Source organism: Lycorma delicatula, chromosome 2, assembly GCF_047948215.1.
Source record: "Lycorma delicatula isolate Av1 chromosome 2, ASM4794821v1, whole genome shotgun sequence".
NCBI classification, from domain to species: domain Eukaryota; kingdom Metazoa; phylum Arthropoda; class Insecta; order Hemiptera; family Fulgoridae; genus Lycorma; species Lycorma delicatula.
In genome coordinates, this window is record NC_134456.1 from 141,104,521 (window position 1) to 141,120,284 (window position 15,764).

A 15,764-nucleotide genomic window follows, 5' to 3' on the forward strand; every position below is an offset into this window, starting at 1 on the left:
AGTAAATTGATAATTTTAACCTTATCTTCTTTAGAAGCAAGAACACATTTTTCTTTTAGATTTGAAATAAGATCATCATATTCATGTGAAGAAGATTGAGCTGAACTGGAATTTCATTTTCGGAAACTTTTGAGTCAAAACACAATTCAAGATTCTTTTTTAATTTTTCAGATACCTTATTTTTAAAAAAAAATTTAATGCTGACCTTTGATCCATGCTTAATTTTTTCAATTCCGATAGAGGTGCTACACCCAAAATGCCACAAGCAGCATCTATTTGTTGAATATTGTGATGTAAGGCAATAAATTGCTGTTGGTCTTCGCACTCATATAGTTCATTGTTCTGCTGAGAAAAAATACTTTTGAAACAGTTAACACAAAGATACTTTCCGGGAACTAAATTTAGATTTGGAAGAATGTGTTCTTTAAGAGTTTGCTCTAATTTTATTTAAGTTTTCTTAATTATTTTTTTATGAGTTCTGAAAGGATCACAACAGAACTGTCCATGCAGGTGACTGAATTTTGACAAAAATGTTTTTTCATGATATTTACAATCCCTAGTGACATCTTAATTAACACGTAAAAAAATAAGTTGTTGGTTTTCATCTCTAAATTAACTAATTTTAATGAGTTCTTTTGGCACTGTACCATACCACTGTTTTATGATACTCTTCATTTACATAAATTCCTATGGAACATTGTTTATGTGAAATTACTTGAAAATAATGTAAAAAATTAACTGATTTTAACATTTTCAAATATAATATTATTAAGTAAAACTTACTTATTTAATGAACATTCCAATCACATGATGAAATTTGAGACACTGTAAAGATGTGAACAGGTCACTGACTAATGTCTGACTGACCAGTCTGTGACTGCAAAGCTAAATGATGCAACAAGCATAAATGAGAATGTAGCAACACGAATTTCCCTGATGACTAGAAATGACTTCAAGTGCCTGTTGTAACATGAACACTGCAGTTGAATGGTTCAAATAAGTTTATTTCAGCTATACTAATAAGTATAAATATATGAAAGTGCCAAGAAGACAAAAACCCCCTTGGAGCACTTATTTAGTGAATCAAAATGGTATCGCTTTTAACAGGTTTTTCATGATTTTTGAGAGGTTATAAGTTTTTTATTAATACAGTACACAAGAAACGTTTTTATTTGCCACGAACATCTACAAAAACACTGCAAGTTATGCAAATTTGAGATTTTATCACCAGCCCCATAAGAGTTATTTGAAGCCAAAATTTGAATTTTTTTAAAACAATTAGTTTTCAAAAATTCATAAAAATTTAGGGGTAAGTATTTCACCATTAATATTATTTAGTGTAAAACTACTAACGTATACCTACGTATAAAAAAATAATTTAAACTGCCTATGCCATCCCTACCTCTTGAAAAAAATTACCAAAAGTGAAATTTCACAGTTTTTCATTTTCAACTTTATTGGTAATTTTCTCATAGAAAGAAGATAGGGAAATAAACCACTTGACTAATCTTTTATGTTGAGAAAATATGAATATTTAAATTGCTTTTTTTTCATCCTTCCAGGACCAATAATAGTTTTTTAGTTATGATTTTTTCCATAAACCCTTACAGTCACAAAAGTAGGTGTGTGCACTGTAATAAAAATAGCCACCACAGGTATACTTCTTAAATAAAAAAAAATAAAAAATAGTTTTAAGATCCTCTGACATGTAGGAAACAAGTGGGTAAGTTTCACTTTTTTTTGAATTGGTCAAGCAACCACCGTTGAGTCACTTCAAATGGATTGACCCTATATGAAAGTGTCATCTAGAAAGTGGAAACAAATGATTTGTTTTAATATTATTTAATCAATAAATTTAACAACTTATAAATTTTTTTTCAATGTAATCTCTCTGGCTACTGTATTTTAATCATATTAAATTTGGTAGTCAGCAGCAAAGAATTGTTGTTTTGAACTTTGAATTAGCTTTCTAGATTTCTTTTTACTTTGCTGTAAAACTTAATTTCTTCTAATGGCATCGTATGAGAAGTCCAAACAAAAAGAATTATAATGGAGTAGGTGTAGACAATAATGTGGATGCAGCAGAACTTTGTAGTCTGGTTTTCAGTAGTTTCTATTGTTGATTATTCAGTGTATGGATAAGATTGCTTGAAAAAGAAAATACTCTTTCCTCCAAAAATTGTCTTTTTTCAACAATTGCTGGTTTTATTTTCCAGTATGTCTATATAATGCATGCTATTGAAAATTACAGAAAGTTTGATCTTTAGAATTACTGAAAATATTTAACATTGCTTTACTGGCTGATGGGCAAGTCATAAATCTTTTCCTGACTGGTGAACTATGGTGTCTTAATTCCATACTTTGTTATTTGAATTCCAGCTTGTAATGATAGATTTAGCGAGTCTATGTCCTTATCAAAAATCCATCTCTTAAAAAATGTTATTTTAGTTTTCTACACATGGGAAGTAATTTTTTATATTATCAGCAACTTCATTGGAACTCAGATTGCAAATACTTTTCAGTAGTTTCATTATGAATAATTAAGTAATTAAGAATACATTTTAATTTTTTTATTTATTATTTTTTCTGTGATGCCTGTCTCCTTGAATATGTTCATCATAGTTTTTAAATTCAGAGCTGTAGTTGAAATCTCACTTGGTTGTCTCTCTCATGGTTATTAGTAATATTTATTTGTTCACTTTCGAATTGGTCAGGGTGTTGGAAAATTTCCTGTTTGAAAATCATAAAAGAAAGTACAATGGATATCATGAATGAACAGAGAAAATATGAAATTGAATATATTATGATGCAGTGAAAATTTAGAAATTGTTTAAAAAATGCTAGGCTTATCCAGGTGCAGATATAAATTTAGATCACAATCTAGTTGTGGCAGAAATGGATTAGACTCAAGAAAATTGGGAGTGGCAGGAGAAGAGACTACTATGATTTGGAGAAGCTAAGGGAACAGGAAACATTACAGGAATTGGAAAAGTGATGGTGGAAAAAATGAGAATGGGAGATAAACCAAGTAATGGAGCTGATAATTAAGAAGAGTTTAAAGGAAACAGCAAGAGTGACAGTAGGGTTTAAAAACAGAAACAGATTACCAACAGAGCGTGTTATAAGGGAAATGTTACAAAAGATGAATGAAAGGAGAAAGTGGAAAAATGTATGATCCTTAACCCATTTGTAACTTGCTACCAAGTTGTTATCAGCAAGAAAATACATTTTAAAATTCTTTGCCAGCATGGGTAAATGATTTTCAACGGTTATAAAAACAACTTTCATTTGTTGTTCTTCAGTCTTGTATAAGTTTTAACACATTCATCCAGATTTGCTAACATTTCTAGGATTTTTTGCTTTAAATTTTTCCTCCAGAATTACAGTTTTACTACAAAAAGCAGTAACTTTATCACTCGAATTCAGCATATGTGTATTTGCTCCTTGGAGTTGAAGATTTAAGTTATTTAATTTCTTAAATATGTCAACCAAGTAGCTTAGTTCCATTACAAATAAATCATTTCTAAACTTTTCGGCTTCCTCTTCTAGAAAAATGGTGATTTCATCTCTTAATTCATAAACACATTGCAAAAATTTCCCAAAGGGTAACCATCTTACCTCGCAATAAAATAGTAATGCTGAATGTACTGCACCCATGTCTTCACAAAGTGCAGAAAAGATTCTTGATTTTAGAGGTCTCAGTTTTATATAATTTACTATGGTTACAATCGTCATTAGCACAATATTCAGACTAGCACTCATTTCTTTGGAAACCAGAGCTTCTCTGTGGATCATGTAATGTGTCCAGACACACTGTGGAGATTTTTGTTTCACAAGTGCTTGTACACTTTGGAATCTTCCAGACATTGAAGCACCATCGGTGCATTTGTGATGCAATATTTTCACTCTGTTTGCCTCGTTTATAAAATCATTTAAGGTAGCAGATAATGCAAGTGCTGTTGCTTTGAGTTATATTGGTTTGCAGAAAAGTAGTTCTTCGACTGCTGACATACCATCATGAAATCTAACATAGGCAATGAAATTAGCATCTGTATTGCTATCTGTTACCTTATCAAGCTGAATTGATTACAATTTGTCACACACTTGCCCAAAAGCTGATGCTGTACACCTTCAGCTGTATCACCAATTTGACAGGCAACAGTATCATTTGATAGAGGTATGGATTGCAGTTTGGCAAAATTATCTCCAAACATAGTTTCCACAATCTCAATTGCGCAGCTGGAAAAATAATCTCTTCATCAATGGTGTGAGCCTTTTACATCTGATTATTTTATACAAAACTTTATAAGAGGCCAATAAAGCTTCTTCATTCACAGATGAAGTTTTTTTAAAAATGATGTTTGCTTTTCATGTGATTTTAATTTTAATATGAAGAATTCTCAGGGTTGTAAATACTAAAAGTTTGAAAAACGCTTCAGTGGTGACATAATGGTAAATATGGTTCAACTTATAATGGCATGATCTTTTTTGAGTTTCATTACATCTTGAATGACTTCAAGTTGATTTGGCTTAATATAACTGTGTTTGTGTATAATCTAAGGTATTCTGTTATTTATTTAAAATTTTTTATTTACTGAACCAACATTTAGTAGCTTACAGATTAAATTGTTTAATGTATGTTTAATGATTGGCTTTACTGTGGAAGAGAAATATAACTTGCTTATCATTAATTCATATATAAAACTAGATAACATTATTAAATATGTGCTAAGATAATCTTGCTTTTAGAAAATTTGTGGAAGAATTATAAATATTCTGTAATTAGTTTGTGCAAATTATTTATATGTAAGCATTTAAAAAGTATGCTAGAACTTTATATATATAACAAATTCATCTTTGATAATATTTTCTAGCTACCTTTATGTATTTAGTAAATATTGAATGTAATTATTGTTATTATGATGCCTTTTTTAAAATGAATTAAAATATGAAATTATTCAGGTTTTTAAATTCTCTATTTTAAAAGTAAATTACATTTTGGGAAACTTAGAAAAAGTTGAAATTTCAGTGCTGTAGAGTACAGTAGTAATGTGAGTATAAACAGGCAAAAAAATTATACCTTTCAGATTTGTCTAGTATTAGAGATACAGCAATTCAAAATTCACAACAAATCTGATTTTTCTAATTTTTAATCAGCAAAAATCTTATGCAAAAAAACTCATTTCTCAAACATTGGTAGGGTGTATTTAACTTCAAATTAACATTTGATGTAGATTGTGTGCAAATTTGAATTAAAACTTAATTGAGGCATACAATGGTACATATAATCTACACGGATGGTGTCTTCATTAAAGAGCTTAAAGGAATATAACTAAATGAGTGAATGAAATGTAATTAAAACAAAATCAAATAATACTGTTTTATAAATAATAACATTGTTAAGAAAATTGTGCAAAAAAATATTTTTTATATTTAAAAACAACTGGGCTACATAAAGAAATATTTCTTTGAAGTCAGAAATTATGTTTTTGTTTTTAATTACTGATTAATTATTATATTATAATTAATTATTATAATCGCTGATCATTGATTATAATTGCATAATTTGTGTTTACTTCAAATAATTATTTTGTGAATTATCCATAATTAGAAGTGTAAAATTATTGTTTTTTTGTTTGATTCCTTTAACAAAACAAATTTAATCAATGTTATTTTTAACAATCAACCAGATATATTTTTTTGTTAAATTTAAGCACCTAAAAAAACAAAATATTAGTTAAAATTATCTACATTAGATCTACAGTTAAAGCTAATCTGATGTGCTATAATAATGCTTAGGAGAAATAAGTGTTTACAATTTTTTTTGGATGGTTCTTTTATTGTAAATTAGGAAAAATCACATTTTTTACTGATTTTGCTATGTTATAAATCTAATATCAGATAAATTTCAAAATCAGAACTTTTCTAATTGTTTGCACTACTGCTACCTTCTAAAAAACTGGAATTTCATAATTTTTAAAGTTGCCCTGTGTTTCAAACGATCATCTTTTACCTAAATGTTCTGTTTGAAATTGAATAGGTAAAAATTTTTTTCAGTTTACCCTAAAAACTTTATTTTTATAATTTGTTTAATCTTTCAACCTATTTTTAATTGAACTATCACCTTTTTCTGTAAAACATTATAAATACAGAAACAATTCATTAAGCTAATACGCCCTCACCTTAAAAACAGATGTTCTGCAAATATTTCTAATTTTGTCCTTCCAACCTTGACTTTAAATTATTTAAACAAATTTTTTTTACTTAGTAAATATTGGAACAGTGTGTATGTTTAGTCAGTTGTAGTAAAGTCACCCCTTTTTAAATATTGGAATTAACCATCTTTTTTTCTTTTAGTGTGTTAATTAATTTTTATTTTTACTTTTTATTGTTTTTTCAAAACAATTTTTGTTTCTTTACTATTTTTAATTTTTAAATTTTTGTTAAGATGGCCTATTCTCGTTAAATATTAACTATGTTTTATGATACCTTAAATAGCTTAGGATTGATTTTATAACATTTTGTATAAAATTTTATGGTCAAACAGATCTTTTTACAACTTTTTTCTTTTGTTAAAATTAAATCTGAAGGTACTAATTATGTTTAACTTGTATTTTCTTTAAAAATTAATTAACTTTAAGCTGTTAAGTTTTGAATTTTTTTTCAAATTAGAAAAAATTACTTATTAAAAAAAATCACGTTTTTCAGTTTAATAATTTTTTAAAGATTTATTCCAATTAGTTTTTTTTGTTAATTTATTAATTGGTGTTCATTTTTGTTGTTTGTTAGATTCTAGTGTTTGTATGATATTCTATTCATATGATTTGATATGAAAATATTTGAATTACTGATTTTTTATTGTTTTTCAACTCATTAATTACATGAGTGTTTATTATTTTTTTTAGTGGAAGGCTCATGATGGCATTATATTAAAAGTAGCTTGGAACCTTGGTAAAGGTTTAATTGTATCGGGTGGAGAAGACTGTAAATATAAGGTAAATTTTAATATGCTGTTGTTAAATTAAAGAGAATGTTGTTTGTTACATGCTTTGCTCACAAGTTATTTTTATTATTTGAACCATTTCTTCTACTGGAAAGTTTAATTTTCATATCTATTCCTTTACATAATATTTTTTATTCTTAATACATTAACTGTGAGCTAAAATTGTTTAATTTTTGAAAAAAATACAAAAAATTAATCACACATGTTTGCGTGCATGCACACACACACACACACACACACACACACACACACCCAATGTATACAAGCACCCACACCCACACCCCCCACACTCACACACACACATTTTGGTATTTTTGAGGTTATTATTACCAAAATGTAGCCTGTAATGACAAAATTTAAAAAAAATACTCTTCTCTTTTTAATATATTGTACCTTGTCAAGAAAATTCCTTTAAGTTGGAGTATAATGGGAGAAGACTCACTTTGGTTTATGCTATTTATATATTTATCATATACAAGTGTTGATTTAAAGATCAATAACATTTTTATTTCAGTCTGTATATTCTTTGTAAATCATGTTTGTTAAGTCAGGTTTTCAGAAAAATATTTTTCTTGACCTAACTAATGCACCTACTATGTACATTTTGCTCATGAATCTTTTCATAAGTTATTTATATTTACAGATGTGATGGCTTATTTGTAGTTACTGATTTAAATTTATTTTAGTTTAAGTTATTGTCTTTGTGACATTTGAGTTCAGAAACATTTGTTTATCTATTATATGAGGTGCTACCCAAAAGTTCAGGGAATTTTACCATAAGAATAAAATAGCTTGCCATAACTTATAATTTCCACTGTCTCCTTCAAAGTAATCACCTTGGGCATTGATATAGTGATCCCAGCGTTTTTCCCATGATTCCATGCATCCCTGGAAGTCTGCAGGTGTAAGTGTTCGAAGCACGTTCTGCGTTTCTTCCTGAATCTCCTCAATTGTTAAAACGACGGCCTCAATTGAAATTTTATTTTTGGAAAGAGAAAAAAGTCGCACGGGGCAAGGTCAGGCGAATAGGGTGGGTGGGGAATCACTACCGTCTTTTTGGAAGCCAAGAAATTCCAAACGGTTAGTGATGTGTGCGCGGGTGTGTTGTCATGGTGCAGAACCCAGCTTTTACCCCACAGATCTGAACGTTTGTGCCTAATGCTTTCACGTAACCTCTTCAAAACTTCACAATAGAACATCCCATTGACAGTTTGATCAAGAGGAACAAATTCCTTATGGATAATGCCTTTGATGTCGAAAAAAACAATCATAATGGACTTCACATTGCTGCGAACTTGGCGTGCTCTTTTTGGCCAAAGGTGAACTTTGCGACTTCCACTGTGACGACTGCTGCTTAGTTTCAGGGTCATACCCGTACATCCATGTCTCATCACCGGTTATGATGTTGGAGATGAAGTTAGGGTCATCTCTTGCTGAATTTTTCAATTCACTACAGACAGCTACGCAATTTGGTTTCTGGTCGCTGTTTTTCAACAGTCTCGGTACAAATTTTGCAGCAATGCGTTTCATGTTCAAATTTTCCGACAAGATGCGTTGCACGGAACCGTATGACATTTGTACGATTGCGCAAACATCATGGATTGTTTGTCTACGATCTGTAACAATAGCCTCTTGCACTTTTGCCATGTTTTCCTGTGTTGCGCTTGTTGATGGTCTTCCTGAATGCTCATCGTCATCGACTGTCGTTCATCCATCTTTGAATCGTTTGTACCACGAAAAATTTTTACTTTTACTTATAGCATTGTCACCAAATGCTTCCACAAGCATGCGATGGGTTACTGCACCAGTTTTTTAAGCATGAAGCAAAATTTGATGCAGGTTCTTTGCTCTTTAAAATCTGCCATTTAGAACTTCGCCGAAGCAGTAAAACACAACGTTACACAACTGCACAAAAGTCAACAATGCAGCCTCTCACCGTCACAGCTGTTGGAACACTGATTCACAAAGAGTACTGTTAGCCAATCTAGCGGCAGAAGGTCGTACCAACAATGGTTCGCGCGCGAAATTCAAATTCCCTGAACTTTTGGGTAGCACCTCGTATGTACAAATTGAAAAAGATATTTAGCATTTATTTCTGAAAATATTAATTTATTATTGGGAGGGGTGTAAGATAATGAAAATCTTACATAAGTAGCAAGTAGAAATAGTGATATATTGATAAATAATTTGTTAAAAATTGCCTAAAGAAATGTTTAGATTTATAATTAACATTTTTTGACAAAATAAATAGTGTTACAATTTTATGCATTTTTGTTGATTTTCATATCTCTGTTGGTTAAAAAAAAACAAGTTAAAATTGAAAACTCGTTATTTTTCTGTTTTCATAAAATCATCAATGTTACAAATTCATAAAAATTTATTAACTTTTTTATTTATTTAAAATTTTAGTTGCTTTGTTAGAACTTAGTGATATTGCTTCAAGCATAAAATATAGTTAATTAATTTTTTATACGTAATTCAATTAATTTTTTAGTCGTCAAAATTTTAAAAATGTTGATTACTCAGTACGAGGGTAAGTCAGTTATTATCTGCAATGTAGTTATAAATTTTATTGCAATACAAATAGGAAATTTACATGTACATCATTTTTCAACATAGTCCTCTTGCATTTCAATGCACGTAGTCCATCGTTGCACAAGCTTGCTGATGCCCTCATAAAAGAAGGTTTTCAGTTGAGCTGCGAGCCAGGAATGCACTGCTTCTTTCACTGCTTCATCTGAGGTAAATTGACGGCACCTTAATGCCTCTGAGTGGACAAACCAGTGGTAGTCAGAAGGGGCAAGATCAGGACTATACGGAGGATGAGCCAGTACTTCAAAGTTGAGTTTCTGGAGCATTTCAGCAGTGTGGGCAGCAGTATGTGGACAGGCATTGTCGTGCAACAACATAACACCTTTCGACAGCAGTCCTCGGTGTTTGCTTAAAATTACAGGCTTCATCTTGATAGTAAGCATCTCAATGTAACATGCACTGTTTATTGTCGTGCCCCTTTCCTCATAATGTTCCATTACTGGGCCTTGTGAGTCCCAAAAAACCGTAAGCATCAGTTTTCCTGCGGATGGTTGGGTCTTGAACTTTTTTTTGCAGGGCGAATTTGGATGTTTCCATCCTATACACTGCCGTTTACTCTCCGGCTCATAATGATGGATCCATGTTTTGTCACCAGTGATGATTCTGTCTAAGAAGATGTCCTGTTTGTTACCATGGCGATCCAAATGTTTTTGGCAGATTTCCAAGCGCGTTTGTTTATGTGTGAGTTGTTTTGGGACCCATCTTGCACAGACTTTATGAAACCCAAGTCTGTTGTGGATGATACATAGGCAGAACCGTGACTAATTATCAGACGATGTGCCACTTCATCAATAGTTACTCGTCTGTCTAAGAAAACCATGTCCCATGTACGCTCAATGTTTACCTCATTTGTGGTGGTAAACGGTCGTCCGGCTCCTTCATCGTGCGTATCACTTGTGTGACCATTTTTGAATTTTTCAGTTCATTTGTAGACACTCTGTTGCTACAACACACTGTTCCTGTACTGTACTGAAAGTCTTCGATGAATTTCGGCCCCTGAAACACCTTCCCACCACATAAAACGGATCACTGAATGTTGCTTTTCTTTGGTGCAAATAGAAAGCGGAGCAGCCATGGTTAACGGCAGGGCAGTGATAATGGAACTAACCTAGCAGCATCAAACCTGCACAGATATGAAAACAATTAAACCATGCATGTGTTATCTACGCAACATGACATTACCAACATAAACAAAAATATAACTAAATTGCGGATAATAATTGACTTACCCCTGTAGTATAACAAAATATGTTACAGAACATGGCTTTTAAGAGTGTCTGTTCTGTGGATACATCAGGAAATAACTAAGTTAAAATAAACTTATGAAATATATTTGTTTTCATTATATTTTACCTAAAAAATAGAGAATTTTTTTTACTGAGATTAAAGTATACAATTTTCTTTTTTTATGATTTGTAGACCTCTGTGATAAATTGTTGGAATTAATCCCCCTGTGAAGTTTTATCCTAATGTGTAATATTCATATTTAGGAATAAGTGCATGTCAGCTTATGATTAACTACCTAGAATTATTACTCCATTTCTCCTGTCTGTTTTTATAAAAAAAATTGTTTTAGGTATGGGATTCCTATGGCCGTCAGCTATATTCTAGTCAGATTCATGAATTTCCAATTACTTCATTGGCATGGTCACCGGTTGGAGATCTGTTTTGTGTAGGATCATATAATACTTTGCGTCTTTGTGACAGAGCTGGTGTATGTTATTATTTCCATTATCAAATGTGTAACTAATTACTTAACTATTGCATCTTGAATGTTAGCATTTCCAGCTGTAAAGCTGTGGTAACTGAATTGAATTAGAGGTTTCTGTCATCTTGTACTATATTTGTGGCATTGATTTTTTATAATAACTTTTTAGTGATACATTTTTATGATCATTTTATGGTTGGTACACATGTGTATCCATTCAATTTGATTGCTTATACAACTTGTGCATACTTACAGTTCAGTGTTGGTGTATGTCTATTGGAACCTATCTACTTCTTTAATATCAATGATGACAGACATATGTGTATATATATATATATATATATATATATATATATATAAACTAAGTGCTGCTAACTACTCATTGACCAAGAGATAATTCATGTATAAAGATACTATTATAGTAATTCTCTCTCTGTCTCTCTCTCACTCTCTCTCTCTCTCTCTATCTCTCTCTCTCTCTCTCTCTCTCTCTATATATATATATATATATATATACACACACACACACACACACACACACACACACACACACACACACACACACACTGTATTTACTCAAAAATAAGACCCCCTTTTTTTAACGCAATTATATCCCAAAATGTGGGAGGGGGATCTTATATTCGAGGCGGGTCTTACAAACAGGTATTTCAGAAAATGAAAATTACTATATTACCTAACTATGAATTTAGTAAGTTTTATTAAACACTAACTATTCTAAGTTATTCAGATAAAAAAGTCTTCTTATTTGAAGATGCATGCTATTTGACATTGGGGGTGTGGCTTTGTTCAGGTTCACAGATACCAGTATGTCTGAAAACAGAAATGAATGACTTATGGATTTATAGTTTGAACCAATTGCCGTTATTTTTATAGTAATGCAAAAAGTGTGGTATTGTGTTTTAATTACCTGGAACACAGTTATTTACTTGGATTCACTGCTGCTTTCATCATCATCCTCTTCTTCATTATCATCGATGTCAGTCTCTTCCTCAGTTGTGGCGTCAGAATCTACGTTAGAATTCACTCATTATCAAGAAACTAAGTTTTATACATTGCACTTCAATCTTAACCTAATGATTCTTTAATTTCAAACAGAAGCTGGACATCTTACACCTCCTTTTATATAGTTAAAGAATTTTTGAGAGCTTCTTTCTTGCAAGAATGCTCCAGAATGCTCTGCAAACATATTGAAAATTCCAGATTGGTCTAGAAGTACTAGTTGAATAATGTTGTAGAATGATTTAGAATGCTTCAAAATGTAAAATTTTTTAGGAAGTTCTCAAATTTCCAAAATGTAATAGTGTTTTAAAATAATAGTAATAATGCAATAGTATTCTCATCCCTTGTTCTTCTAGGGATGTCTAACACCCACAGTATTTTTGCTCAATTAGTAAGTAATAATTTTCTCAAGTTTGGTTGAAATTGGATCTGTGGTTTAGAAGGAAATGTGGAAGAAGGAAATGTGGAACATACATATATACATACACTTATACATACATACAGGTGGCGCAACTAATCTTGATGCTTGGTGCCACAGCAGTGACATCCACTCTTCAAATTATTGTACTATCCTTTTAGCATAACATTTATTTATTACCTAACAGTGAGTAGGCCTTTGTAAGATCTATTGTGGTGTTAGTACTGGATTACAGAAACAATTTTTGGAAATGTTAATCACAAGTACAGCTAATATTTTGAACATTATTATATATTTAAATTTAGTTTGATTATGTATATATTGGAACATACATGCCATGCTTACAGCATGGCAGTGGTGGCTGAGGGCCACCACTGCCATGTGGTGGGGACCAACTGTTGCTGAGGGGAAGCTTGGTCTGATTCCTATGGACAAGCTGCAACTTGCCGACTACAACCAGGCTGACATTGTTGGAGACCAGCTTATGGATCCAACAGCCCTTCTCAGAGCTACCTCACAAAGCACACACAACCTTTTTCAGATCCATTGTTCCAAAAACATCAAAAGCTCATTTCAGGAATATCAAAAGTTTTTAAACAGTTCTTTTAAATTTAATTGAATGCTGATGTTCCATTTTTTCAAATATATATTCAGAAGTTAATGTGAGATAATGATTAAATAGGGTAAACTAAATAATGGAATCTGAAATTAATAATTTTTAAATGTTAAAACAAAATAAAACCATTTTAATTTAAGAGGGAGCTTCACCATCTATTTAGCAAGAAATATTACAGTTTCTGCAGTTACTGTCATTAAGAATGTTAAGAATCATTATCTTAATAATCACAGTCGCTTTCATTATCTTTTTCTAAAGAAATAGTAAATAATTCCATAGTATTGTCCATATAAGTTTTTCTCACTTATATTCACTTCTGTATTTATTTCTGTTTCCTTAACTTTATCAAAATACACCTTCCAATTTTTTTCATTCATGTCAGTCACTTAATTTCCACAAAGCCTTTGAACATCTTTGATATCAAAAGTTACATTATGACTGTTTATGCCATTGCATAAAGTTGCGTTTATTCCAATGAATTCAAAGTTAGGGCTGGGTCTTGTTTTTTGCTACAGGGTTGGTAAATTTTATTACTCTTTTTCGTATTGGGCTTGCCATATGTGTATCTGTTTGATTATCTTTGTTTGGTTTATTGTGTCCATTCTCGAGTCCTGGCGTCAGTCAGATGGACGGTTCTGTCATCTTAATAGTGACTGCGTGTTCATATCTCGCATTATTTATTGCTGCCTTCACACACACCCTTTTTCTTTTATTTCCATACTAATACATGCACACATCTCTTGTCTTTTACACACACTCTCTCCTGTCCACTGCCTAGGTTTGGTTTCCCCTCTTTTCATTCACGCCATTTTTTCGGCAAGAGTAGATCAGACATTCACCATGTGCAGTCGACTGTGATTTGTAGTGACACGTGTCTTGTTCAACTTCTAAACCACATTTCACCTCTGTATGTATTCTTGATACGCCATTGCAGACTACGCCTGGGATTAACTGTATGTATTTCATGTGTAATTTCATTCACGAGCTCATCTTTTACAAATATTTATGTGTGATTAAGGCAAGTTCAACTTATTCATTATTATTTGTATTAAACAGTTATGTTATTAGTAAAATCAGTGAAATACTCAATTTATTGTACATTTTGTTTTTGAAATTCAAGATTGACTTATGCAACCATTTCTTCATTCAAAGTATAGTCACACAAGGTGGCTTGGTTAAAGGTTATGTTATCATCTTTCATGTGTAGCAGCACATTTTATGTGTTATTAATGCCAATTATCGTCGTTATCAAATCTACTTGTAATCAAATACTACCTTCAGAATTAAAACATATGTATGACATATTTCATATATTGTTATTGTTAACTATTATTAATAATATTCTGGTTGTTCATCAAATGTCTATGTTCAAAAGTGAGTTACTGAGTGCAAATTACTTTTTTACTTGAAATGGTTTAAATACTTACTCTATCATTTAATGTAATTTAATTTGTTAATCGCAGAGATTAATTCTAATTCATGTACTGAATTCATATTACGTTTCTTATTTTAATCTATAAATTATAACTCCTGAGGTGAAGTCGTAATTTGTGGACTTCTCTGTAATTAATATTGTAATTTGTTCTAGTAATATTTATTGTTTTTTTATTCCATCCTGTAGTTTGAATAATAATGTATTTAGTTATTTAAACTGTTTTTAGCCACGTATTTTAATGCAATATATTCAAAACTATTATTTGAAAAATGTTTATTTATGTATTTGTCATGTATTATTACAATTGATATGTTGATTTCAGCTGATATTTCTTGTATAAATTCTGTATAGAATTAAGTTATGTTTATTTCATAATTTCTTTCAAGTTTTTAAGGTTATGAGTTATGAAAAGGTTAAATTGTTTTTTCTCTAATTAAAGTCCAATTTCTTTTGGCAAATACGAGCTGTGTGTCATTTTATTTTTGTTAACTTTCCCCAACAATGACTTCCTACCAATGATATCCTTTAACTTCTGACCAAACCACATAGGATTTAAATTCGGCTGGTTTGAAGGTAGTCAGAGAAGTCATGCCTTTTTCTTTTTAAAGTTTATCAAACGCATACACAGTAAACTTTTTCATATTTGCTTTTATCAATTCTTACATCTGTGGTTTTAACAGTGGGGAAGAATGAGGAACAGTATCTGCAACCATTCTATCACATCTTTTCTTGAATTTGAAATTGGTGATTTTTTAAAAAATGACATTGTGATAGGGTGTGTTGTCCGAAATGGTCAGAGAATTATTGGGAAGGTTTGGAGTAAATATCTCTTCTGTCCATTTTAAGTAATTTTCTGCTTTCATTTGATCTGTGTAATCGCCACTTTTAAACTCCCTTGCCAAGTTAGTAAGGCTTTTGGTATAAAACCTATTTCTCCTCTGGTGTGCACAATAAGTCTGCTGCCTTTTGAAA

The 15,764-nt window shown here is 31.1% G+C and overlaps 1 protein-coding gene across 1 annotated transcript in view; it reads left to right on the top strand.

The window, feature by feature from the left end:
• The window catches only part of Oseg5 (intraflagellar transport protein Oseg5), an 87,557-nt gene that overhangs the window by 13,633 nt on the left and 58,160 nt on the right, over window positions 1-15,764 (top strand). Inside the window, exons 5-6 of the mRNA XM_075357965.1 lie at window positions 6,906-6,995; window positions 11,172-11,309. Coding sequence (XP_075214080.1) covers window positions 6,906-6,995; window positions 11,172-11,309 — 228 coding nt within the window. The remainder of the gene's footprint in view (window positions 1-6,905; window positions 6,996-11,171; window positions 11,310-15,764) is intronic.